Here is a 27,006-nt window from a genome sequence, read left to right as displayed (position 1 = left end):
GAAAATACGTGGAGTTTCTTGTGTCTTACTGGCTGACAGGTCTCAATTCTGCCAAACGCGAGCTCAGAGTCAGTGTGAGGGAAAATGGATATACGCTTATATTTTATGTATTTTTTAAATGAGTAAATGGGTTGAAACTGAAACAATAACATACTCTCATGCTGAGCAGGAAAACAAGGTGTGTAAATATCTATATGAGATCCAGTTTTCGTGAACATGATATGAGCAGAACATAAGGAAAGTTAATGTATTTTGCATGGCACTGTAGCAGCTAAACCCATAGCTTACTTGTGGCTCCCCTTGGCTAGCTACACCAAACTAGAAAAGTTTTATATTATATTGGTCTGGTAGTCCTACAAATGGTGATGACACCTGAGGCAAGTTTTATAATAAATCCTACTTTTTCTGATCATGTCATACATTGACAACCATGTTACCACAGCTTCCATAAAACAAAATTTAGGCTAGTAGTGGAGATGGAAAAAAAAGCATGGAGAAGAATCTGGGTTCAGACTCGAATGATTAACAGTCTAGTTAATGCCCCTGGTGGCTGCGTCAGTTACTGAGCAATGAGCATGCTCTTTAATGAACTAGGAGTTTCACTTTGTAGTGTATTTTTGTAGGTTTGATAGGTTTTGAAAGTAACTTGAAAGTAATTAGTAATCTGATTCCTTTTATATGCAGTAATCAGCATTGTAATCAAATTGCAATTTTAAAGTAGTAATTAGTAGTGGATTAATTTTTTTTTTGAGCAACTTACCCAACAATGATTACACTATCGTTCAATAAAAAATCTGGGTCATCTAGGTTGCTAGAGTACCCTGGATGGGGTGCCAGCCCATCGTAGGGCACAATCGCTTACACACATACTCACACACTGTGGAAAATTTAGAGATGCCAATCAGCCTACAATGCATGTCTTTGGACTGGGGGAGGAAACTGGAGTACCCGGAGGAAGCCCCCGAAGCACAGGGATTTTTTTTAATAAAAAAAAAAAAATCCCTGCAAAATTTTTTTTTTTTTTTTTACCACTGCGGTGGTGGTGGGGCGATGCAGGAAGTGGCTTTATTTTAGCACTTCCGTCATTGAAACATCAATACAGCCTTGTTGTATCATGTTGTTCAATGACAAACAGCCTGAGGGCGCAGTGGGATGCTATATTGTGATTGACCCGCAAGGGGAGAAGGAGAATTAGTAAGTTAGATAATAAAAAGAGTGAAACATGGTCACACGTTTCTCTGATGAATACTTTATTTCTTGTACAAGTGTAGTATACCACAAGCCTATAAAATTTTGAAAGAAATACCAGTAGAACAGTAAGCTACATAATAATATGTTAAAAATGTAAATGTTAAATTAAATAATTAAAAAAAAACGCATCTGGGTAACATACAACCCCCCCCCCCCCCCACAAGGCCAACATATGGCTTCATCCAAATTTATTGGTTCACCTCTCTCATTCGGCATAAATCCAAAATGGTCCCAGATCGCCGATGTAACATTTGGTTTCCCAACAAGATCCATCGCAGCAGCAGAACCCGAAGTGAAATTGCAGTATTCACCTGACTGGATTTTGCCGCTCAAACAAACCCGAGCCAAACTAACACAAAACCCTATAAGGTGTTTGATTAGGATTACGTAATTTGTGTATTAACATCAAATTTCACGCTATATGGTAGGCTATAAATACAAATAAATATTGCAACTGTTATTATTATTACACTTAATTAATACGAAACATTGCACTTTGTACTTTTCATAATGCCCACTCAAGCAGAAACATTGACGTGGTGTGTGATGTGACACTACTGCAGGTGGCAAACTACAACCGCTGTGGTGCGGTTTTCATGGCCACTGCCTGCCTAATATTGTGTAGGTCCCCCATGTGCCAACAAAACAGATTTGACCCATTGAGACATGGACTCGAGGCCTCTGAATGTGTGCTGTGGTCTCTGGCACCAAGATGTTAACAGCAGATCCTTTAAGTCCTCCAGGTTGTGAGGTGAGGCCTCCATGAATCAAACTTGTTTGTCCAGCACATCCCACAGATGCTTGGTCAGATTGAGATCTTGGGAATTTGAAGGCCAAGTCAACACAGTGAACACTTTGTCATGTTTCTCAAACCATTCCTGAACAATTTTTGCAGTGTGGCAGCGTGCATTATCCGGCTGAAAGAGACCACTGACTTTAGGGAATGTCGTAGTCATGAAGGTGTGTACTTGGTTTGCAACATGAATGCCAGGACCCAAGGTTACCTAGCAGAACATTGCCCAGCACATCATACTGCCTCTGCCGGCTTGACTTCTTCACCAGTGCATCCTGGTGCCATCACTTCCCCAGGTAAGTGCCACACATGCACCCAGCCGTCCACATTATGTAAAAGAAAATGTGATTCATCAGACCAGGTCACCTTCTTCCATTGCTCCATGGTCCAGTTCTGATGCTCTTGTGCTCAGCGTAGGTGCTTTTGGGGTCAGGGGTCAGCCCGGGCACTCTGAGCGTTCTGCAGTTATACAGCCCTATAAGCAGCAAGCTGTGATGCAATGTGTGTTCTTCTTTCTATAATAGCAAGCATTAACTTTTTCAGGAATCTGTGCTACAGTAGCTCTTCTCTGGGATCGAACTAGACAGGCTAGCCTTCACTGCCCACTCACATCAATGACTCTTGGGTGTCCATGACCCTGTCACCGGTTCAACGGTTGTCCTTCCTTGGACCACTGTTGGTAGGTAGTAACCACTGCATACTGGGTACACCCCACAACACCTGCCGTTTTGAAGATGCTCTAACCCAGTAGTTTAGCCATCACAATTTGGCCTTCAAGAACAGACTTTTCACTTGCTGCCTAATATAACCCAGCACCTTGTGGTATTGTAACGAGATAATCATAGCTATATATACACTTCTGTAAGGCCTTTTTGAGCCATTCCATGGTGGAATGACTCAAAAAGAAGAAATGGAGGGTTATGGAATGGCCTAGTCAAAGCCCGGATTTGAATCCCATTGAAATGTTGTAGGGGGATTTTAAACGGGCAGTTCATGCAAGAAAACCCTGAAACATCTTGCAACTGAAAGAATATTGCATGGAAGAGGGGTCAAAAATTCCAGCAAGCCTGGTGGACTTTTACACAAAATGCCTACAAGAAGTTATTTTTCCTACAGGGGGCAATACCAGCTTCTGAGACCAAGGGGTTACTTACTTTTTCCACAGAAGAATTGATTGAATCTATTGATATTTCAGTTGAAGAAATGATTGGAAAAGCTAATTTTCCATTTGTTCAAGTACATCAACTTCATTAATAAACACTGTTTCAAAGATGATCAAATGTTTGCAAATGTTTCCAAATATGTCAAAAAAACCAACAATTTCCATGGGGTGTACTTGTTTTATATTTTATATATATATTATATTATATTATATTATATTATATTATATTTTATTTTATATATATATATATATATATATATATATATATATATATATATATATATATAAAAAATTTATACAAATACATACATTAGTTGACTTGTTTTTGGGTGATTCTAAGAGTAGACACCCAATTCAAAAAGTTAAATGCTTTCTTTAGGACTATTATAAGCACTGGCATGGCCATTACATATGGATGGTGCCCAGCTGGCCCATACACACGTGTTTTCACATAATGGTCCAATCCAGGAGGGGGTGGAGAAGCTGGGCATCTGAGGAAGATTGAGGGGCAGGTTGGGAACTTTAGGCAAAGGCACACTTGGCAGATTGTTGGTAATAGTCCTGCCAGAGATCGAAAAGAGGGAAAAAAATAGAGAAGGAAAAAAAAGACAGAAGAAACAGAAGAGTGAAAAAAGGAATGACAGACACAAAGAATGAAGCACTGTAGAGTTTTATTGAGAGTTTTACTTTGATGGATATACGAAAGATAAAAGAGCTAAAAATACTTCAGTGTTTTAATAAAAGTGTTTAGGTATCAAGTGGGGAAAAACAGAGTAAGAGAGAAGTGTTATAGTTAAATAAGATATACATACTCCAGTTGCATAAAACCATGCTGTAAGAGATGAACATCAAAAATCTTAAAAATCAAAAACCCTAGACACTAGATGCTGTTATGTCTGTTGCACCTATGAAAGCCCTAGATGACCCCTAAACTTAAAGGTTTTTTTTGTTCAAGGTCTTACTTGACAGACTGCCAGGTCTCTTGCTCAAAGCCACGATGGACAGACTGGGCAATGGAGGACTCCATCAAGTCAATATAGCGTACCACCAGAGGCATGTAGAGCTCCTGCAGGTGCTTGTGGAATGTTCCATTGCACAAGTGTGCTAGAGCAGAAAAAAAGATTCAAATAGTTGGAAAGCTTTAAAATTGTAGTAAACACATAAAACTCTCTTTCTAAAAGTCTCAAAACCAATTTTGGCATGAATTCAAGGCCAAAACCAGACCGCTCTGCATAAGTAGTAGAGGAAATCGTCTGAGAGACTACGTTAAATTTATAATGGTTAGAAATCCCTAGAAATGACTCCTAGAAAAAAAAATCTCCAGTTTATCCAATATAAAATAACAAAAAAACATTTGTTGTTGGATAAGCTATCTAGTAGTGCGTGGGATAGAAGAAGCAGACGAGTAAAGGTGGCACATTCCCACAAATTCCTGTGGGAGTTCATTGGGTAGACAGAGAAAGAGAGAGAGAGAGAGAGAGAGAGAGAGAGAGAGAGAGAGAGAGAGAGAGGTGTCTCATTGGGCATCATTAGTTATAATTCCCTCTCACTCTGTTCCTTCATTATTAACACTAGCCTTTTTACTCTCGTGGGTGTGTGAGCACGTTTCACAACCATTTAACATCTTGAGAAGATGATGAAACTCATGTGTGCATTTAGTGACAGTAGCATGATGCAGCCTTCATGGCCAAGAGCCATGAAGAGGAATAGAGGAATCATAGAGGAATAAATGATAAGCAAGTGTGTGTGTGTGTGTGTGTGTGTGTGTGTGTGTGTGTGTGTGTGTGTGTATATATATATATATATATATATATATATATATATATTATATATACACACACACACACACACATATATATATATTTGAGAATGGAGGCTTACTGTCTGTATTGAGACATGTTACATGCTTTATTATCTGCTTAATTTAGCAAAGCTTAATTGAGGTTGCATTTAATATCTGAACACCAGAGCACACGATGACACCCGTTATGCAAAATTCAATGAAACCGACAGAAACAAACTGTATACATGATGAGTGAAAATTTTGGACATGCCAGATTTAATTTTTTTTTTTTTTTACTGACTTTAAAAACAGATTTTAATAAAGGAGTATGCCATATTTAAACAGTGAAGTAAAAAATTTATATGTATTTTCAAAATGTGTTTTGTTTATTTTTTAATAAATAGTTTTACTTACAAGCAGTTTTGAATGTAAGGAATAACACGCACAGCATGCCACAACAGGGTGCTGTGATATGTCACAAGCAGAAGGTACTAACACGAAGGTACTAACACACACACACACACACACACACATATATATACATATTATATATATATATATATATATACATACATATATATACATATTATATATATATATACATACACACACACACACATATATACATATACACATATATATATATATATATATATATATATATATATATATATATATATATACATATACATATACATATACATATATATATATATATATATATATATATATATATATATATATATATATATATATATACATATATACACACACACACACACACACACACACACACACATACATACACATACACACACACACATAATACATATATATATATATAAAAACAAGGTGTGAAAAGTTTGGAAGACATTTTGCTAAGAAAGTGCTAATTTCCCCTATGTATGTAGACTTTTGGGACACCCTGTATATGCACCACCATTGAAATGTTTGGACGCACTTGCTAATAGAAGATTTCTTCAAATGTTACATTTTTGTTAATGTTTTATAAAAATAATTACATACATACACACACACACACACACACACACACACACACACATAAATACATATATACATATATATATATATATATATATATATATATATATATATATATATATATATATATATAATGTATGTATGTGTGTGTGTGTGTGTGTGTGTGTGTGTGCGTGCGTGCGTGCCTTTAACAAAAGAATGCGATGGACTTTAACATGAAATATGGCAAACACATCACACACAACACTATTGCAAAACTTATTAACAAATTCAAAAAGATTGGAAGTGTTGCAGACCAACCAAAAGTGGACTGCCACATACATTGACAAAAGGCGAAGGCATTAACACTGACGAAAGCACAACCGACATGGTGTTGGCCTACATAGTACCCTATATATGAAGACTTTTGGGACACCCTGTATCTGAGAATTTAAATTTCCCAGAAGTCAGTTGTGGCTATTCAGTTCTTAATATGCACGAGACTGCTCAATTTGTTAATTTGTGTGCTCTGGTAGTTGAGCCTTTTTCAAGGCTAACCTAAGCGCTTGATCCCATGTTAAAGAGCATAAAAATTAGTGGTTGGGTTACCTCCTTATTTGCCTTTATTTGCCTGCCAGATACTATACTGCTATTTAAAGGAATAGGACATTTTGCAGTGATGTTGGGTTGGGTTGTGGTTCTCTATTCGTGTGCAGCAGATTAATAAATGCTGCTATCAAATGTAATCAGAAATGAGCATTTAAATGCTGCTTTTCCAAAGTTTTCCTCCCAGGGGAGAATCAACTAGCAGTAATTGTGTCGCCCCTCCCCCACTCCGTTTGCCAAATTACTCCTACGCCCTTGCTAATAACCAAAACAATTATTCCCTCTTTTCTGTCGAACTTGAGCGGTTTTCTCATTATATTTCAGTCTGTATGAAAAGGAGTGTTGTGACAGATTAAACGGTTGAATGTGGAGAAGTGAAAAGTAATTAGTGGAGAAAACAATGTGATTCTACTTCAGCCTCATACAAACATGTGCTCTCAAAAATGACTCAAATACCTCTAAAAATTCTACTCTTCAGTGTGTCTTTAGTTACTCTGCCAAATATGGATATAAATGGAGAATATGAATATAAATGGTGGTTGACCTCACTAATGCTTTTATGTCTGAATGTGCACAAATCCCCAGAGCCACTTTCCAAAATCTAGTGTTAACCTTCCCAGAGGAGTGGAGAGGGGACAAAATCTGTGTTAATGCCCATATATTTGGAATGGCCACAGATGCATGTGATGGTCAGGTGTCCACATTATTTTGGTGAGATAGTGTATCTGTGAGGCAAAGTGAGCAGTGACTTAGATGAAATGATGAAACTATCATTCATCATAGTTTCAAAATAAGATTTAACCTGGAAGGATGTTCAAAACAACAACAACAAAAAAACAACCTTCTCATCATGGGAGAGAGTTAATGTTATAAAAATTGTGGGAGCACCCGCATTTAATTATATCTCAGTGATGGTCCTCATCACAACACCTATGTATGTTTTTAGACAATATGATGATGTTAAAAAAATTGTGGGACAAGAAAAACCCTGACTCTCCAAGAGAAAAAGGTGCTCTTGGTCTACTGGATGTTAAATGATATAATACTGCTTTTGAATCTTCTAAATTAGCTAAATATTGGAGTAGATTGGATAAAGAATTAAGCCGGATTGCGATTGAACAAAAGCTGGCTGTACTATTTCCACCGGAAAATGTATTTATATCACAGAATTGGGAAAAAAAAAGTGATTTTTCTACATAAAGGGGTATGAACTATAGGGGATGTATATATGTAATGAAAATATTTACAATTAAAATCTTGTATGACATCTAAAACAAAAAACAAAACAAAAAAAGCATTTCCTTAAACATTTAAAACTGCCCAAGGAAAGTTAAACTAATGTAGTTTGTACTAATAATGAGAGTAGCTTGGATGTTAAATTAAAAATAGAACATGGTCAAAAATTTTATTAAGCTCAGAGAGCTATTGAATGTGTTCGAAGAGTGGGCAGGGAAAACTTTACCAAACTGCCCATAGTAATGTCTTTCAGGCAATACAGAGATTCTGAACAGTTTAACTAAGGGCAAGGTTGGGATTGGGATTACAGGTCTGGTGTCAAACTAAAGAATAATTTTGAGGCACTGCAAGTGTTCTGAAATACACAATGTAAAAGAATGGCTGAATTTATTGACAGAAACTACCTCTAATGAAAGTATACAATATCTGGCCTAGGAGGAATAGATAGCAATGTATGGCAAAATCAAAGGTATCAGGTTACACTGCATTTATAGAATAATATTATAGAATAATGCATGTATCCATGTACTGTATGTACTTGTTTATTTGCCCTCTTTTGATGTACGTGATCTGATGGTACCTGAATTTTATTTTCCAACATGGCATCAACTGTTGACCAAAGTGCAGAAATAAAAACTTTCATTTCAAAAAAGAATGGAATAGGAAAGGAAGAAAAAGAAAGATATTAAAAATGAGATTAAGCACACTTACGATCAGTACGCAAGAAATTGTTGAGCAGCTGAAAGAGAGGAAAGCTGTCCCAGGAGTCCTGTGGCTGCACCGCCAGAGCTGCATCCATGTCTACTGTGTAGAGGGACAAGAAAGTTTCAGCATGCTCTGCCATTGCCTCAGGCCACCAGGAGAAAGCCTAGGGTTCAAACACACACACACACACAGACACAGAGAGAGAGAGGAATTATGGCTATTATAGTGGCACATCCACAAATTCCTACACTTTTAGGTTGATAGATTTTCTAAACCTTCTTCAGTTTTGCGTAACTTTTAAAGGTTCCTAAAGGACACCCCCCCAAGTGTATTTGCATAAAAAAGCGACAAATTAAAAGTAATATACAGTGAGGAGAAATCGGTTTTTTTGGTATGGGGAATAAATAAAGCCAGGAGATTGGCTAGACCATGCAAGGACCTTCACTTTGTTTTTTAGAAACCAGTGTTGAGATATTTGGGTGTATGTTTAGAGTTGTCATCTTGTTGAACAGTCCAGCTTCTGCCTAGATCCAGTTTCCTGGCCGATGAGTTTGATGAGACCAATGATTAAATTCTCCTGTAATATGTCCTGGTACATACTCCATTTATGATACTTTCAATGACATAATTCCCCAGTACTGTTTACACAGAAGCAGACCCATTTCATGATGCTCCCACCTCTGTAATCCACTGTGAGAATGGTGTTCTTGGGATCAAATATGCAACTCTTCCTTCGCCAAAATTCATGAGCTGAAGTATTGCCAAAGAGTTCTATTTTCGTTTAATCTTTTTTTCTGATTTGTCTAAATGCTTGTGAGCAAATTTTAGATGCACATCTCTGTGTTGCGAGGAACAGTCATGATTGCATTGCAGTTCATTGTTTATTGTTCTCTGTGTAACCTCCTGCTTTCAGGTTGTCTTGCAACTCTTTTTGAGTCACTGCTGGCTTCTCTCACCTTCCATACCATTAGTCTGAGGGTGTGTTGTGAAACCTTGCATGGCGCATCTGTCCAGGTATGAATAGTTGGGGTTTCATGAACTTTCCACCTGCATATTATTGAACCAATAGTACTGACAGGGATGTTTAAGGTCTTTTGCTATGCACTGTACCTTTTTCCATTTGAGTGTTGTATTGTCTGAAATTTTCCCTACCAATGACTACCAGACTCTTTTATAATGATACCTAATGCAATATGCTTGACAACCTTTTTTCCCCCAAGTATTAAAAAAATTATTTATCCTATATAAACTTTACACACACACACACACACTCACATTTTCCCCCTATCATTTTAATTTTTCACAAACCTATCTTTGTACTTATAAATAAGAAAAAAGTATGTATTCTTAAGCATAAGCAAAGTGGATATATGCACTGGAAGTATATTAAATAAGAAAAACAAGTGTCCCAATATACATTTCCTCCTCTCTGTATACAGTACAGGATGAGCAACACAGAAGCCCAGGCACAAAAGAATAAATGACAAATTTGCATATAACAAATGTGTGCAATAATTATATTCAAGGTTTGATGGAATTCAACAGAAAAATACAAAACAGTGATAACTGATGTTACCAACCACAAGCTCAGCAGATGACAAACAGGACAATAAAAGACCTTGAGAGGAAAGAATATGGAGACTCAATGGCTGAGGTACACACAGTTGGAGAAAAGAATCTATATCATCCTTCAGCAGCCATCAGAAAAACACAACCGAGCCCTCACTGTGCTGGGCATCATCCAAGAAGCTTCAAATGGCACCCAGAACCTGCTCTGAACATGCTCTGACCTTTCTTGCCAAACTATTTTAGAACCACTTAGTATTTTGCCAGTATTACTTACACATAAGCTACAGCCATTTCTCATTGCTGTGGGTTGTTCTTATACAACAGAATTACTCATCTCTGAAAGTAAAGGCTCACATCAGCTTTCTCTAAATGCAAATGAAACATAATTTTTAAATACAAAAAGCTACCTTATGTACCATTAAACAGCTTAATTCATTTGATATATAGCACATGCTCTCACGTTCCTCTGGCATGTCCATGTAACACCCTAAACAGTTCTTCATTTGGTCCCTGAGGGGAAATCTTAAATGTTCTATAAATATTCAGCATAGTTTCAAGAAAAGGTTTCCTTTTACACAGCATCATGTTCACCCAGTGATGCCGAAACTGTACTCCTCTTCTGAGCTTCTGTATTCTTATGGGAGCCAGGAGGATTTTCATTCATTTTCTTCAAGATCAGTGTGATGACAAAAGTATCAGTGCCTAACAATATAATAAATTCCTCAAAGCATAATGTTGCCATGCTTCACAGTGTACACAAAGCTGTCAGAGTGGCATGCTATGTTGTGTCTGTAATACCAATGTCTACTGTACTATACTAGAACATTTCATGCAAAGAGGAAAAACATTTAAATATAAATGAAACACAGCTCTAATTGACGGCCAGATTGTTGGATTGAATCTACACAAGCATGTTTATAATACTGTATGTATTGTGTTCTCTGATGATCAATAATCAATAAATGTGTAAATTAGTAGTCTTATTTAAATTTTACACAATGTGCTGACATGGTAACACTGTTCAAATAAATTATGGGTGCAGGTTCATTAAAAGGTTGCTCAAAAGTAATTAGCATTATGATTATTATAAAGTTATGTGCCATCATGCACATAACTTGATGTATTAAAATTGGTAGAACTGTGCTCTACAAAATTAAAATCATGTTCAAGTACTATATAAGCATAATAATCTAAATGTTTCTTATTATTGTGCTTTCAAGTTGCTCTTTATTGAGATGAATAGACATGGTTTATTAGTTGTCATAGGATTTGATGATAATGTTTTAAATAATCTCATGCTTTGTGCACATTCAAAAATAATATTAAAAAGCAAAATAATTTTATGATGTCAAATGTCTTTTTCTCGACTGACTGCAAAAGATCACACTGACTCCTCTCAGGGATAGTGAAGACTGATGATTATTCTCTTCTATCCTAAATGACCAGGGTTTTATTGTGTGGCTGTATGTCATGCAGTGAAATGATCAAAGTCCTTCGTGTTTATTCTTACACATCTAGATGCTAGCTTTTGTCCACTTAATAAAGAGTGTAAAGGAAGGCCCATCCATTTTGTCCCCCCTTACAGGATACGGAAGAACACTCTGTCTATAGCTGAAGACTTCAATCAAAAAGAAGTAGTACAATAGAAAAAGTCAAATGGAAAAATATGTGATGAGAAGAGATGAATGCTCTAAGATCTACTGAAAAATTCTATTGTGCATCTCTGTGCTTCTGTGAGTGTGTATCGGGGGTGTATGGAAGCAAACACTAATTCTAGTGACGTTGTGTATCTGGCCTTGAAGACACTTATCTTTGAGCCTTTCAGAGGCAGCTGTTTTAATGGTACTGTGCCAACCGACCCCATTTATGACTCCTTTAAATCCCCTATCTGAAATACCACCAGCGTTTAAATGCACTTTATTTTTAGTATTAAAAAGAATACATCAAGGAGTGTGCCTAACTGAGCAGCTTCATCTTTCATCCACATCTATATGGGGTCAGATTGCTTTCTACCACTCCCTGTATGAATTCTCCTATAAGGAATTTCAGAGATATGAAAATAATAGTTTCAAAGATGTGCTTCAAATATGTTAGTTTTTCAGTTGTGCTGCACATTGAAAGCTCCTCAGCAAAACTCTAATGAACAAAAATGATGAATAAAAAAAAGTAAACAAAGAACAGAAAAACAAACAGAAAACAAAGACATATTGAACTGACATTAATAGTCACTATAACACGAAAGCAAAAAAAAAAAAAAACAGTTACTTACCTCTCGTCCCTTATGCATGCACAAAAAAAAGAGGAAAAGACAGCGGGAACAAGACAATTAAAAAGACAGATAAACATTATCTAAAAGACCTATAAAATATAACAGCTCAAAATGTAATGTTCAAAGCTTTCCATGATTTAACTATTCTCAGTAGCACCATGTCAATGTTTCCTTAGCAACAGCAAGTGGCACATTCATCTTATAACACTTTAGCATTATCATCATCTTCACATGTGACAGCTGTTTGTGGCTGGAGCCCTAAAAATAACTCCACACCATAGGAACAGATGCCTATTGCTACACTTGGATATAGGCAAATTAAACAGTTCGCACCAACAAAGCTTCAACACCTATGATTGATAAAAAAAAAAAAAAAAAAAAAAAAAAAAACCAACAACAAAAAAAACTCCAGCATTTAGTTATTTGCTAAAGTTGGCTTTAGACAGATGTGTTGTGGGCGTTATTTACATCTACTGCTACTGTGAGCTGCTACAGTTGTTCAACGAACTATTCACTATCAGCTGTCGTGCTTACATGGAGGGGAAATGGACAGTAGGATGGTAAATGATGACAAGTTGATAATAAACAAGGATTTGCCATTCCGTGCATCTGTTTTCCTTCAGGGTTCTGTCAGCTCATGATGATGTTCCTGATAAACATCAGCTCTAACTGTTATCAATTCTGGCTGATTGTGAATTTGTGTGCTCTACCTCAGAATGATGTTCATCATTTTGCTGAAGCACCTCCATACACAGCTCCCCCAGCCGCATCATGTCTTCTAGCCTCTTTTCTGGAGGAACCTGAGGGCAGTCGGCTGGAGACACACAAAAATATGCTACATTTAACTAACGTGAGCATTATTGCAACTTAAATCATATTTCTATATTTCTATGTTTATTTTTTACGTTCTTTGCTGTAAGCCTCAGCTCACTGCTATTACGATGCAATATTATGTATATAAAACCTTCAAACTGGGCGTAATCAGTCAGCTGGGTGTAGTTAATGAGTGCAGCCTTTTCCAAACATTTCTGAACAATCTTCTTCATCTCCTCAGCAGGGACGGGTGTGGTGATATCTTTCATAAGAATCTTCAAGAAAATGGTCACACACAAAAAAAGAAAAATTCGGAAGAGGAGAAATGGAGCCGGCAGAATAAGTTGTCGCTTAGGACCCAGAAATGTACAGGAATGGCTCTGGTCAATCCTGAATTGAATCATGGAGTAGAAATTCCAGATTCATCTATGCAGGCTGATTTTTGTTTAAGAATTTTAATACAGTTTGGAATCAGCCATTCCCATTATCTCTTTGCAAGCTACTTTTTTGTAAATGTTATAAATGCATACCCTGTGGTGGGACAGTGCCATCTATCTGGGACTGATAAAGATCACCTGTACATTCTAATTGTAGAAGAATTTGCGACTTTGAAGTGGAGACTTCACTTGAGCTCTCTGTATTAAGTATGGTCACAATACACTGATCAACCATAACATTAACCGATCAGCCATAACTAAAAGAGTGATTTGAGGAACGTGACAAAGAGTCCAAGGTGTTGACTTTTGGACTCCAAATTTCCCAGATTTTAACCCAATGAGAATCTGTGGGATGTGCTGGACAAAGAAGTCCTATCCATGGAGGCCCCACTTCACAACTTACAGGATTTAAAGGATCTGCTACTAACTTCTTGGTGCCAGAGACCACAGAGGTATTGTGGAGTCTGAGCCTCAATGGTTCAGAGCTGTTTTGGTGGCACAAGGGGGACCTACATAATATTAGGCAGGTGGTTTTAATGTTATGGCTGTTCGGTGTATATTCAATGCTTCCCACACATTTTCTCCAAAATACCCTCTATAAAATACCCCTATCGATCCCTGCACCATCTCAACCACAACTCCCAAGTCCCCCCCAACCAGGGTCCTCCTCTAGGTTTACTGCTTACCTGTGGGAAACAGTGACTTACACAGTGACATGAACCTGCACATTAAAGTGCTTACCCGTTCTAGAAGTGACAGTGTGGCTTTTAGAGCCCCCTCTGGACGTCCAAAGGGGAAACAGTACCTACAAACAGTGGATGAAAAACAGCAATTACGCAAACTAAACTGAACATGCTCTTCAAGAGCATGCAACTTTAGCTTAAGCTTTGAAGAATGTGCAAAAATAAGCATAATAAGTAATATGCAATAAAGAAAAAAGGTGACTGTTTAATAAAACGCAATTTTTCTGAGATTAAGAGAAATTAATTTCCCTGAAGTGAAGCAGAAAAAAAGCAAAACAGGTGTCAGAGCATGAATAGAGGAAACACTGAAAAAAGGCCAGTGGTTCTCATGAGTGCTGCAAGCCACAGGTGTGAGTGAAAAGCCCTCAGTGAAGTGGCATGTTGTTAGCCTATTTTAGATGTGAAGCAAAGGAGGCACACTTAACAAGTGACTCACGGCTTTTGGACTGATGGCTCTCTGGTTGCCCTACATTTGCATAATCTCTGAAGTTGTTTTTGAGCTATTGTCTAGCTACTGTTGAGCTTATTTTGTGTTCTTACTACCTAACTTCCAGCTTCATTACTATAAGCTTCATTATTGGTGTACTCAGCTCTCTACAGGAAGGAGCAACAGGAGTGTGTATAAATGCCACACTGAAACGCCATATTAGTGTTACATGGCAATAAAAAACAAAACAAAACAAAACAAAAACATTTATACTTTAACTCTTTGGTCCTTATCAATAATATTTGTGGCCTAACAGAAAACCTTATAATAGTATCATGGCTCAGGTGCTTTTTGAATCAGTCCTCACCTGAAATGTGTAATCTGGTTCTCTAGCAGAGTCAGCAGCCTGACTCTTATCTCTTCAAACTCCTCCTGTTCCTCCTCTGTGATGGTACCCATTCCATCAGGCCTGACAAAGAGAAACAATCCATATTTAAATTTTTTTTGCAAGCGTAAACATTTGGCCACCAACTGCTGCATGTACCAGGAGTGAATACATATTTAGAAACCACCAGAAGTGCTGAACATTTATTTTGAATTAGGAGCCTTCCACAAACTGTTCCCACAAACTTGGAAGCACATTCAGTGGAGCTCAAAAGTTTGTGAATCTTCTATATATCTGCATAATATGACCTAAAACATCATTAGATTTTCACATAAATCCTAAAAGTAAATAAAGAGACCCAAATTAAAGAAATGAGACAAAAACACTATACTTGGTCATATATTTAATGAGGAAAATGATCCAATATTACATATCTATGAGTGGCAAAAGTATGTGAAACTCTAGGAGTTTAATTTGAAGATGAAATTAGAGTCAGGTGATTTAAATCAATGGGATGACAGTCAGGTATAAGTGAGCAAGCTGTTTTATGTAAAGAACAGGGAGCTATCAAAGTCCGATCTTCACAACACATGTTTGTGGAAGTGTATCATGACATGAACAAAGGAGATTTCGGAGGACTTCAGAAAAAGAGTTGTTGATGCCCATCACGCTGGAAAAGGTTACATAACCATCCCTTAAGAGTTTGGACTCCACCAAACCACAGTCAGACAGATTGTGTACAAATGAAGGAAATTCAAGACCACTGTTACCCTCCCTTGGAGTGATCAACCAACAAAGATCACTCCAAGACGTGTAATAGTCTGCGAGGTCACAAAGGCGTTCGCTAAAGATCACGTGGGCAAGCCAGAAGGCTATTGGAATGAAAAAAGGCTGTTGGATGACACCAGATTTTACAAAAACTCCCATTGTATAATATTTCCCAGGTATATGCCTGATCAAAGCCTTTTCATAATCATACTCAGAAATCCTATAGGGAACCCATTTAGTGTAGTGTGGTCACCATTAAAACAATACAAATACAAAATGTGTTTATTTAATACTGCCAGGTATTAAATGTTACTTTCCTTTAACAATTGACAGCTAAACAAAATTACATAAGTAATTTTGCATTTGCACAAGTTAACAGGTCAAGTGGCTGAAACCCATTACCCATAATCCAAAAGTAAACTACAGATTTTACACTTGAATACCATGAACAGTTGTAGGCATTGCCTCCAACTATCCGAGCCTCCCCACTTTCTTTGTAAATGGCAGAGCGCTGTACTAAAAACCAAGTTCTCTCTTTACTTCACTGTTTTAAGTGCAACTTGTAAACTGGTCTGTACTCCAAATCCCTCTCTATTAAATGACATCCCTTTTCTTCTTTTTGACAAGAGCCAGCTAATCCGACAAGAACACAATAAAGGGTCTAAAGGGTTGCGCTGGACTTTTGTGAGTGTGCATGGGTGTGTGTGTGAGAGAGAGCAAGCCCAATTTTGTCCCAAGTTTGTTCGTGAAGAGACATTTCGGAAGAAATGACAGAAGGGGTGTTTTAAACCCTCCCACCCCCCGCCATTCCTCACACTATTTCTCTCTCTTGCCTTTCTCTCCCTTGGTTTCTGCTCATTATTTCCACGGTAGGCCTCATAGTTGAACAGCTGCTAACAAGAGGCCTGGGAATTGAACTACAAGCGCCAGGGTGAATTGCTCTGTTCTGTTGCTGTTCTTCTCTTTGTGAGAGTGCAACTTAGTCAAAGGATCAAGCTGTGCTTCTGGTCATCACTAAACCATGATGAAGTATTCAATACACATGGTAACCTTTCATCAAATCCTTCAATGGTATCACAAAGACACCCCAGATCTAGAAAACAGCCCAGGAAAAGCATAAAATCTAAAAACTATGTTAGCATACAGGTATTTTTCAGAAAAGTCACTATACTTAACAGTAGATAAAGTTTATGCTGACAGTTGTCATTTTCTAATATTGAATCTCAGCCAGTGCTGCATCATGTTTGGCTTGGCTGGTGGGAGTGGGACATTGAGAGGCAAACCCACTGTCCATGTCTAATGAAGCAAGTGTGTGTGAGACGAGCTAAACGCTGACCTGGCGCTTAGCTACTCAATGAGGGTGAATCAGTTTCAGCAGCCTCAAAAAATTACTGCCATATCAACATGCTTGTTTAGCTGGTTACGAGGCTAAAAGCATCACTTAAGTAAGTGTGCATTCTATGATTGATTGTACATCCAATAAGTACATTGATTCCTATTAAAAATGTTTAGACAAATACGTACGGTGCTGTGAACAAGTAGTGATTTCTTCTGTTTTTGTGTAAATACAACATAAAACAAAGGCAACCTGAGTTATTTTATGTTATTTATTGAAGTAAAAAAGTTATCCAGTAACAACTGGGCCTGTGTGAAAATGTGTTTGCCTTGTATTTACTAATTCCCCAAATCCATGAAACATTCATAATGGGGTTCAGCTGGACTAGACACAACCAGGCCTGATTACTGCCAGCCCTGTTCAATCAAATCAACACTTAAATAGAAATTTTTCAATAGCATGAAGTTGGATAAAAGGTCTTACCCAGTAACACACTATGCCAAAGTTGAGAGAAATTCCAGAAATGATAAGGAAGAAGGTGACTGAAATACATCAGTCTGGGAAGGGTTACACAACTATTTCAAAGGCTCTGGGACTCCAAAGAACCACACAGAGAGCCGTTATCTCCAAATGGAAAAACCCAACATAGTACTGAACATTCCCAGAAGTGGCCGACCTTCCAAAATTCCTCCAAGAGCACAGCAACTACTCATCGTAGAGCCATGTCGTACAGCCAAGGACACAATCAAAGGACCTACAGGCCTCTCTTGCATCAATAAAGGTCAGTGGTCATGACTCCACTATCAGAAAGACATAGGTAAAAATGGCATCCATTGAAGAGTGGTGGGGTGAAAACCACTGCTAACCCAGAAGAACAAAAGGCTCATCTGAATTTTGCCAAAACACACCTTAACCATTTTCAAACCTTTTGGGTAAATGTTCTGTGGCTTGATGAGTCAAAAGTGGAACTATTTGGAAGACAAGTTTTCCGTTACATCTTGCATGAACCAAACACAGAATTCCACAAAAAGAACATCATACCTACGGTCAAGCATTGTGGTGGTAGTGTGATAGTGTGGGGATGCTTTGCTGCTTCAGGGCCTGGGCAACTTGCAATAATTGAGGGAAACATGAATTCTGCTCTATACCAGAAAATCGTCACGGAGAATGTCCGTTCTTCAGTCCGTATGTTGAAACTCAAGCACAACTGGATTAGGCAGCAAAACAATTATTCAAAGCATAGGAGTATGTCCACCTCTGAATGACAAAAAAAAGCTAAATTTAAATTTTGGAGTGGCCTAGTGAATGTCCTGACTTGAACCAAATGAAATGAAATTCTGTGGAAGACCTTAAAAGGGCAGTTCATGCTTGAAAACCCTCCAATGTGGCTGAACTAAAGCAGTTCTGCAAAGAAGAGTAGGCCAAAATATCACCCCAACGCTGTGAAAGACTGATCTCCCATTATCGGAAGTGTTTGATTGCAGTTATTGCTGCTAAAGGTGGCACAACAAGATTTTAAGTATGACCAGGCAAAGTGTTTTTCACATGGGTGATAGATGTTGGATAACTTATTTTGCTTCAATAAAAAAAACAAAAGACAAAACTGTATTGTGTGTATTGGCACCCCGTCCAGGGTGTACCCTGCCTTGAGCCCGATGCTTCCTGGGATAGGCTCCAGGTTCCCCACGACCCAGTAGGATAAGTGGTATAGAAAATGGATGAATGTATTATGTTTACACTCAGGTTGCCTTTGTTCTCTTTCATCATCTCGTGTTCGAGATCCACCTATGGGTAGGGCATCCGTACCTGAACTCTGTAGAAGCATCCAATTGCACCAAGCCTGGCTGTGACATACAGGAGCGCATGTCCAATGGCAGGTAAGGGGAGTGCATAAATGAAATGCACACACTCCTCCTCCTCAGTTGACATTCGTTTCTTGCGAATGCTAGCTTATTTTGTGCACACAGCTCGCTGGTTCACTGACTTGCACTTTTTGTCTGCAGGAGAACATATCCCTCAGATGAGCCTTCACCGCTAGCCAGGTTAGCTGTGTCACTCACTGCAAGCCACCCATGCTCGCACTATTGATTAGGCTGCCTGCCTCCTCTTAAGCCTTTTTCCTCCCTGTCCTATGGCTGCCTGCCTTACAGACCCAGCTGAGCTCTGTGCTTCTCTGCCATGGAGCACAGTAAATCGGCTTCAGCTTCCACCGGGGATAACCAGTCACATGCTTGCCCCACTGTGGTGCTCTCATCACAGCTAAGGACTCTCATCCCTTCTGCATGGTCTGCATGGGCCTCATAGGCTCAAAGTGGCCTCAACCCAGAGCATAGATTTTGGACAGTATGACCAAGAGAGGGATGTTTATGATGGGAAACTCCTGGGACCCCCTCTTGGCCCGAGAAACAGCTCCTCTCGGTCATCTTTGCATGTGCCAGTGAAACAGTGCTGAGGAGATCCGCTCGACATGACACATGGTCTTGCAGGCCTCAAGGTTAAGGATACGGCGGCTTTCGACATAGGTGACCCTCTAACCATTGAGCCCTTCATCGCCAGACACCTTAACCCCTCCCCAGAGGGCCTGCTCGCTCCCCGTAAGCCCACTCTCCCCAGCAAAATGGACTGTTTTTCCACATCCATCCACCAGGTCTCTTATAAGGCCTCAGCCTTGGCTGTCAGGGCCCTCAATGTCTTCTATCAGCTTACCAGGCTGAGCTCCTGGTTGACATGGGGCAGTAACCGGAGAAAGGGTATCCTTCACCCTTGCTCTGGAACGAGATTGTCACAGTTAATGACATCGTCCTCCGAAATGCATGCCAACCCATCCAGGCAAGCAAGCATTCCATGGCCCTCTTGGTGCTTGGCGAGCGTGTGCTCTGGTCTCCTCAATAGAGAGAGGCCGGGCCCTTTCTGGTCTCGCTGTGACTTCGATGCAACAACGTTGCGACGACAAAAAGAAGGAGGACGAGGCTCTCAAGCTGTGTCTGCCGAGGAAATCCATGCTGCGCCAGGCCCCCCCGTGCAGCCACCTAATCCCCCTGTGGGACGCCTTTTCAAGAACGATGGCAGAAGAAAACCTGGTAACAAGCCACCAGCTCAGCAGGGTAATCCCCCTTCTTCCAAGCGATGTCCTTCACCGCAGCCAAGACATGCCCTAGCCCTGTTCCCTCTGACCCCAAAAGGAAGTAGCTGGCCTGATGCACGGAACTAGGTGGCTTTGAGTCCACATTTTTGGACAGCCAGCTCTTTGGACTCCTTTTTCCTTTTTTTTTGCCCTCCTAGTCCACCCGTCCATGAGAAGGAGGCTTTTCTGATCAGACTACAGGGCCTTATGGCATCAGCTATTCAGGTTTTGCCTCTGTGCCTTATGAGAATGAGGGTGGGGTGAGGCATCCTCAAAGGGGTGGGTAGCCACCTATGAGGGCAGAACAGTGAATGGCGTGGAAAGCTGAAACATTTCCTGCCTTGCTCCAAGGGCATCATGGTAAATGGTCTACACTTACATAGCGATTTTTTTAACCTTAGCGGTTCCAAAGCGCTTTACACTGGTGATATGGGTTCTCATTCACCCATACCACCAATGGTAGCAGAGCTACCAGTTCAAGGGTTCAGTGTCTTGCCCAAGGACGCTTCGGGATGTGGACTCATGTGGGCCGGGAATCAAACCGCGAACCCTATGATTAGTAGACAACTCGTTCTACCACCCGAGCCACAGCCGCCCATGTGCTAGTACGCTGTTACGCTATGACGATACCATGGCTGTAGCACTTATCAATCGCCAAGGAGGGATGAACTCCCACAAGCTTCATGCTCTAGCTCACAGGCTTTTAGTGTGGTGCAGGCAGCACTTTCTGTCGTTACATGTGACTCATGTCCCGGGCATCTTGAACAGAGGCGCAGACCTTCTGTCGAGGGGGACTATGGAGACTGCAGTCTCCATCCGCAAATAGTGGACAAACTGTGGGAGAGATTTGGCTGGGCTGCCATAGATCTCTTTTCACCTTGCGCAAAAACACCCATGTTCTTCTCGCTAAGGGACAGAGACGCACTCCTCAGCATGGATGCAGTGGCCCATCCGTGGCCCAACATTGCTGCTTCAGGGCAGCATTCCCTCCCCTTTGCTTAATAGCCCTCACCATAGCCAGGGTGAGAGTTCAGAGCCTGCCCCTCATTCTGTTGACACCCAGGTGGCCCAAGGCACCGTGGCTGGTGGAGATAATTCCCCTCCTGTATACCGTGGCCCCTCCCATTACGCACAGACCTCCTGTCTTAGGCGACTGGAGAAATCAATCACCCTTGCCCAGACAGGGTGACCCCCTGGCTTGGCCCATGAGACGGCAAACCTGAACACAATGGGGCTCCCTCTACATGTGGTCAACAACATACAGAGTGCAAGGCCATCCTTCACACTTTACCTATATGACTAAGTGGCGTGTTCGAGGAGTGGTGCTATGGGAGCCGCCTGATTTTGTATCAGTGTTCGGTTTTGGACATTTTATGTTTTTTTGCAAGACCTTATGGACAGCGGTAAATCCTTTTACAAAATCAAGGACTACCTAGCAGCTATTGCTGCATGCCATATTTGGTTGGACGGTACAACAGTGGGTCAACACCCCCTTGTTTCCTGGTTCATGAAGGACACTCGTCGCTCACTTCAAGTCACTACAAGAGCTGTTCCGATGTGGGACCTCTCCATGGTGCTGGAGGCTCTGTCCCAACAGCCTTTTAAGCCCCTGGGGGAAATTTCCCCTAAGCTTCTGTCCTTGAAGACCGCTTTACTCCTGGCTTCAGCCAAACGTGTCAGTGATTTACATGCATTCTCTGTTCATTCCTCATGCACTAAATTCCCTTTCAGTGGAGATAAGATTTTTCTTACGCCCAACCCGGCCTTTATGCCCAAATGCTTACCAGCATTCACCTGTGAAGTGACTCAGCTTTCCGCTTTTCAGCCTCCTCCCTTCTCCTCTGTGGAGGATCAGAGGTTGAATGCTCTGTGTCCTGTGTGTGCCCTTTGGGTGTACATGGATGCGACTAGCCTTTTCAGGAGGCGTAACCAGCTTTTCACCAGCATGTCCTTTATGTTCTGCCTGTGTACCACTACAACCTTCGTGCATGGTGTTACCAGGCACGCCAGTATGGGATGCGTCAAGCACCACCTATCTAGATGACCATCCCTTGGCTTACAGGGCCTCACTGTGAGTGTGTTGGGCAAACGGGTAGTCCATTTCTCCCATAGGTGGATCTCAAACACGAGATGATGAAAAAGAAGAATAGGTTACTGTCTGTAATCCAGGTTCTCTGACACATTGAGTGGAGAGATCCACAAAGCTTGCCCCGCTTGCCGCATGAGAAGCGAATTTGCTCACTGAGGAAGAGGAGTGCATGCAGGTCATTTATGCACTCAGATAAGGGGCGTGCCCTTACCTGGCACTGGACACATGCTCCTGTCTGTCACAGGCAGACTTGGTGCAATTGGATGTTTCTACAGAGGTCAGATATGGATGCGGTTCCCATAGGTGGACCTCTCCACTCGATGTTTCAGAGAACCGGGGTTATAGTCAGTAACCTATTGTTTTATGTTATATTTTGTTTGAAGATAAACAACTATTTAGTATGAGATATACACAAAAACAGAAGAAATCAGCAAATACTTTTCATAGCACTGTAAGGTGGTCAGACAAACCCGGTGACTGAATTCTGTCAATCAAAACAGATGAAAAATCAGGTTTTGGCTAAAATAATTTTTTTTCCCCCTGGATAGCTATGAACTAAATGAGCTATACAGACATAAGCCTAATCAGTTAAGTCTGTAATCAAATACAGGCTGTCAAAATGTCCACACTGCTCCGGAGTCATGGTCGAGATGGAATCTGTAAATGCAGTTCTCTCAATTTTGGGGTGTAACCAGGCTTTAAAATGCTATAACAGATACATTTAAGAGAGACATATTTAAGTTCAGGAAAGCCCTTATTTATTATAACTATATAGAACGTGGCAGATTGTGAAGGATTTTCCCAGGCTACCACACAAACTAAAAGTTAATACATGCCATAACATCATTACATACAGTATGACATTACACTGTTTAAGAAGACAGTCCAGAAAAAAAAACAAAAAACATACAAATGCATAAGACTATCTTGGTATTTCAGTGTGAACAGACTCCTCAGATAAGTTACAGAATAACAGATGACAACCCAGATGCACATCATGGTTATAGTGTGAGTGAGCTGGAGGTGAAGGTGGGGAGGCTGGTAGCACAAGCAAAACTGACAACCACACATGACAGCCAAGTCAGTAAGGTAGAGGGATTAAGACTGACATGTAAGAAGAAGGACGGCTTGGGATTACTGTCTTGTCTGTCACTCTTGGATATCTGACATATCGGCATCAATCCACATTGGTCTCTGATTCTGATCTCACACACTAGCACCTCAACACCTGTGTGAATTCTACTCCGTTCCAAGCCTCACTGAGCCGAGTGTGCTTATGTCAACATCAAGCAGACATCACATGAAGTGTGCCACAAGCAAGTCATTCCTGATGTGACTGTCAATCAAGAACAAGCATTCAGTGCAGGTAAAATCTGTGTGTGCTGTCAGGATGCTGAAACACTTAGGTGTGATATGCGTAATCTCACTGTACTGTATGTCTACTGCGATTCTGTTTCCTCCAAAAAGCTCTAATGTAGATGATGTGATGCAACCATGAAATGTTAAGGTCCTCTTGACCAGAATTAAATTCTGTAATAACGTTTAGGTTTCACACACAACCCACAAATACTCATTATATAATAAGAGATTCTCAGAAATGTTTTTTCTCAAAAATATCTTTCTAAAGTTCTTTACGGATAAGACTAGTTTTTCATAGAGAGGTGGGATAATGTAATTACTACCGCAGAATCTCTAGGATTTTAGTCACTTCTGAATCCAACATGTCAGTAATGTTTTACGGACTGTGCCTGCACACATTTTGGAACGTTTACACAGTATTTGACCTTTTAAAAATGACCAGTGGAAATAACCCCAGGAAATATACACTCACTGAGCACTTTATTAGGAACACCTTTACACCTACTCATTCATGCAATTATCTAATCAGCCAATCATGTGGCAGCAATGCAATGCATAAAATTATACGGCTATAGGCCAGCATCTTCAGGTAATTTTCACATCAACCATCAGAATGGGAAAAAAATTTATCTCAGGGATTCTGACCTTGGTCTAATTGATTCTATATTACAGTGTGTTGTGTGGCTACATAGAGGATTGATTCAGCTAAAGTGGTGGCATTGTGTCTCTTTTACTGCAGTAAAGTTAGTTTCATATTCAGACATTCAGGTATTTCTGGTCAATAGCACATGAACGGCAAGACAAACTATTCTAAGATATGTTTTGAATGTGACATCAAAAGGAGAAACAACTGAGAGTTAACAGAGCATTTTCTTTGAATATACCGCTAGTATCTGTGTCACATAAAAGTTATGGACCATGGATAAAGTGCAGCAAAAAAGAAACATGTGAAGAGTTTGACATTAGCAACTGCCTGACTGCAGTAGGTTCCTGTTGCATAGGAGCTGTGAAATGCAAGCCACAGTAACCAACACACTGATTACATGAAATTTTCAGCAGGAAAGAATTAGACCACGTCATTGGAACAGTAAATCTAAAACTAGCTGTGATCAGTGAGCAGCATACAACACCCACGTGTAAGGCATATTTAGCCTCATATATTTAATTAAACGTATTAATAATTGTTACTATTGGCACCCTGTCCAGGGTGTACCCAGCCTTGTGCCCGATGCTCCCTGGGATAGGCTCCAGGTTTCCCCCGTGATCCTGAAGAGGATAAGCGGTATAGAAGATGGATGGATGGATGGATGGATGGATAATTGTTACTGATGGAGAAATAGAAAGAAATGTCAATAATATAATATTAAAATAAGTTACATAAAATTGTTAATAAGTATTTAAAATTAATTATAATATAATAAGATATAATTAATGTATGAGAGAGGCTGAGTAGTTGCTATAATATCGTAAATTGTCTGCTAATCCCATGTCTTAAGGATATTATAGTAGCCACTGTTCTGTAGTTGTAGCAGTCATAGATTCATGTCATGGTGTATGTATAGGAACCCTAACAATAGTTCAAATCCAGGGGTCCTCACCACCCAAAATCATGCACTGCCTGCTGAAACCAAAAAAAAATAAAAAAATAAAATATTGTTTGGGTTTAAAAAGATCAGAACAATAAAATATAGATAACGTTTAAGGAACAACACCTTCTGGGGTTTTAGGTAAGTGCTTATAATAAGGGTCAAATATTGTATTAAAATTGGATGTATGTAGTATGCATGGAAATTTTAGCGTGACATCCGTGTGTACATCACAAAGACACATCTGGTGCAATATTAATAGATCTTAATCTCTGAGTTATACGCAGATCGCTGTGCAAATCGATCATAATTACTCAGACATATATCCAGAGATACTGCTTTGTTTTCTTTTGTTTCTTGTTACATATACAATGTGAAAATAGATGTCTGTACAAAGATTATGTAATAAATATTTACAAGCCATCTTGTATTTTTTTTTTTTTTTTTTGGTAAATGGTAAATGATAAATACCATGACACTGTGAAACTGTGATATTTTTACACTAGGTTATCTTACTGTGAACATTTCAAATGTAACATCCCCAAATGTCAAATGAATAAATACAGACAAAAATCCTTCATGAATCTAAAGAATAACAAGTTTTGCTACAGTTGAATCAAACAAATAAAACACAGACAAATAAGCTACAGACAAAAAAAAAAAAAAGAACATTTACATTTTTTTGTGAACATAATTTATCACTTCTAGCACAACCAATCTGGACTCCACAGTTCTGACAAGACATTAATTATTCAAATGAATCAGCAAACTGACAAAAAGCCACTGCTGCCAGTTTTCGTTTGTACTCAGCAATTAGTCAGAGAGGCTAATCATAACCACTCCTAATTGTCTAAATTGATGATCAGAGAGTGGCAGCACATACATGTGTATTTAGAGTCAATCAAATGAAATAAGTGGAATGAAGGTGATGTGCAATAAGCAAAAAGCTAATAGCTTTATGCATGAGGCTGTTATGTAAGCTTTGCTTGAACATAGAGTAATTTTATTCTAATTGCTTAAGATTCATAGACAATTGAGAGCTGTTAATCAATTTAGTGAGCAGGTGGGATAATGTATTTAATATTGTACTATCTTTAGGATTTTAATCCCATATGAATCCATCATCTCAGTAATTTTTTATGGACTGTGCATGCACACATTTGGAAAGATTGCATGGTATTTTATCATCTATAAAATGAGCAGTAGAAATAACCCCAGGCACTAATTACTGTAGCATACAGTAGGTACTACCTGTATGTGTATAAAAATCCCAGGAGTAACTGCAGTGTACTTGAGTAATTATTGTAAAATGTTACGCAAACTACATAATGTACACAAAGTTTGGACAAAAGTCCTTCATTAGCTGTGCAAGCAAAGTGCTATTCAGGAGTATATATTCTGGTGAACTCTGTTCAATGAAAACAACAGATCTTTTAACAGGCCATATTATAAAAACTAATGAACATCTCCAGTTCTAAAATTAAGAATAACTAGATATAATAGATGATATATTAATGGTAAGAGCTCTGCTCTAATGTTTTTTAATATGAAATCAGTTAACTGTGCCACAATTTTGAAAAATAA

The 27,006-nt window shown here is 39.3% G+C and overlaps 1 protein-coding gene across 4 annotated transcripts in view; it reads right to left on the bottom strand.

Moving 5' to 3' along the window:
• cadps2 (Ca++-dependent secretion activator 2) overlaps positions 1-27,006 on the bottom strand; it is a 138,472-nt gene that overhangs the window by 18,063 nt on the left and 93,403 nt on the right. For 2 of the 4 annotated variants that reach the window (XM_017485062.3, XM_017485067.3), the window contains exons 14-20: positions 15,143-15,244; positions 14,347-14,410; positions 13,320-13,443; positions 13,066-13,169; positions 8,524-8,680; positions 4,169-4,310; positions 3,648-3,767 (exon numbers count right to left, since the gene is read on the bottom strand). In XM_017485062.3, coding sequence (XP_017340551.1) covers positions 3,648-3,767; positions 4,169-4,310; positions 8,524-8,680; positions 13,066-13,169; positions 13,320-13,443; positions 14,347-14,410; positions 15,143-15,244 — 813 coding nt within the window. The remainder of the gene's footprint in view (positions 1-3,647; positions 3,768-4,168; positions 4,311-8,523; positions 8,681-13,065; positions 13,170-13,319; positions 13,444-14,346; positions 14,411-15,142; positions 15,245-27,006) is intronic. The other 2 variants (XM_053685932.1, XM_017485066.3) reach the window with 1 other exon arrangement.

The sequence above is a fragment of the Ictalurus punctatus genome, chromosome 14 (assembly GCF_001660625.3).
Source record: "Ictalurus punctatus breed USDA103 chromosome 14, Coco_2.0, whole genome shotgun sequence".
NCBI classification, from domain to species: domain Eukaryota; kingdom Metazoa; phylum Chordata; class Actinopteri; order Siluriformes; family Ictaluridae; genus Ictalurus; species Ictalurus punctatus.
This window is presented reverse-complemented; position numbering and strand designations above follow the sequence as displayed.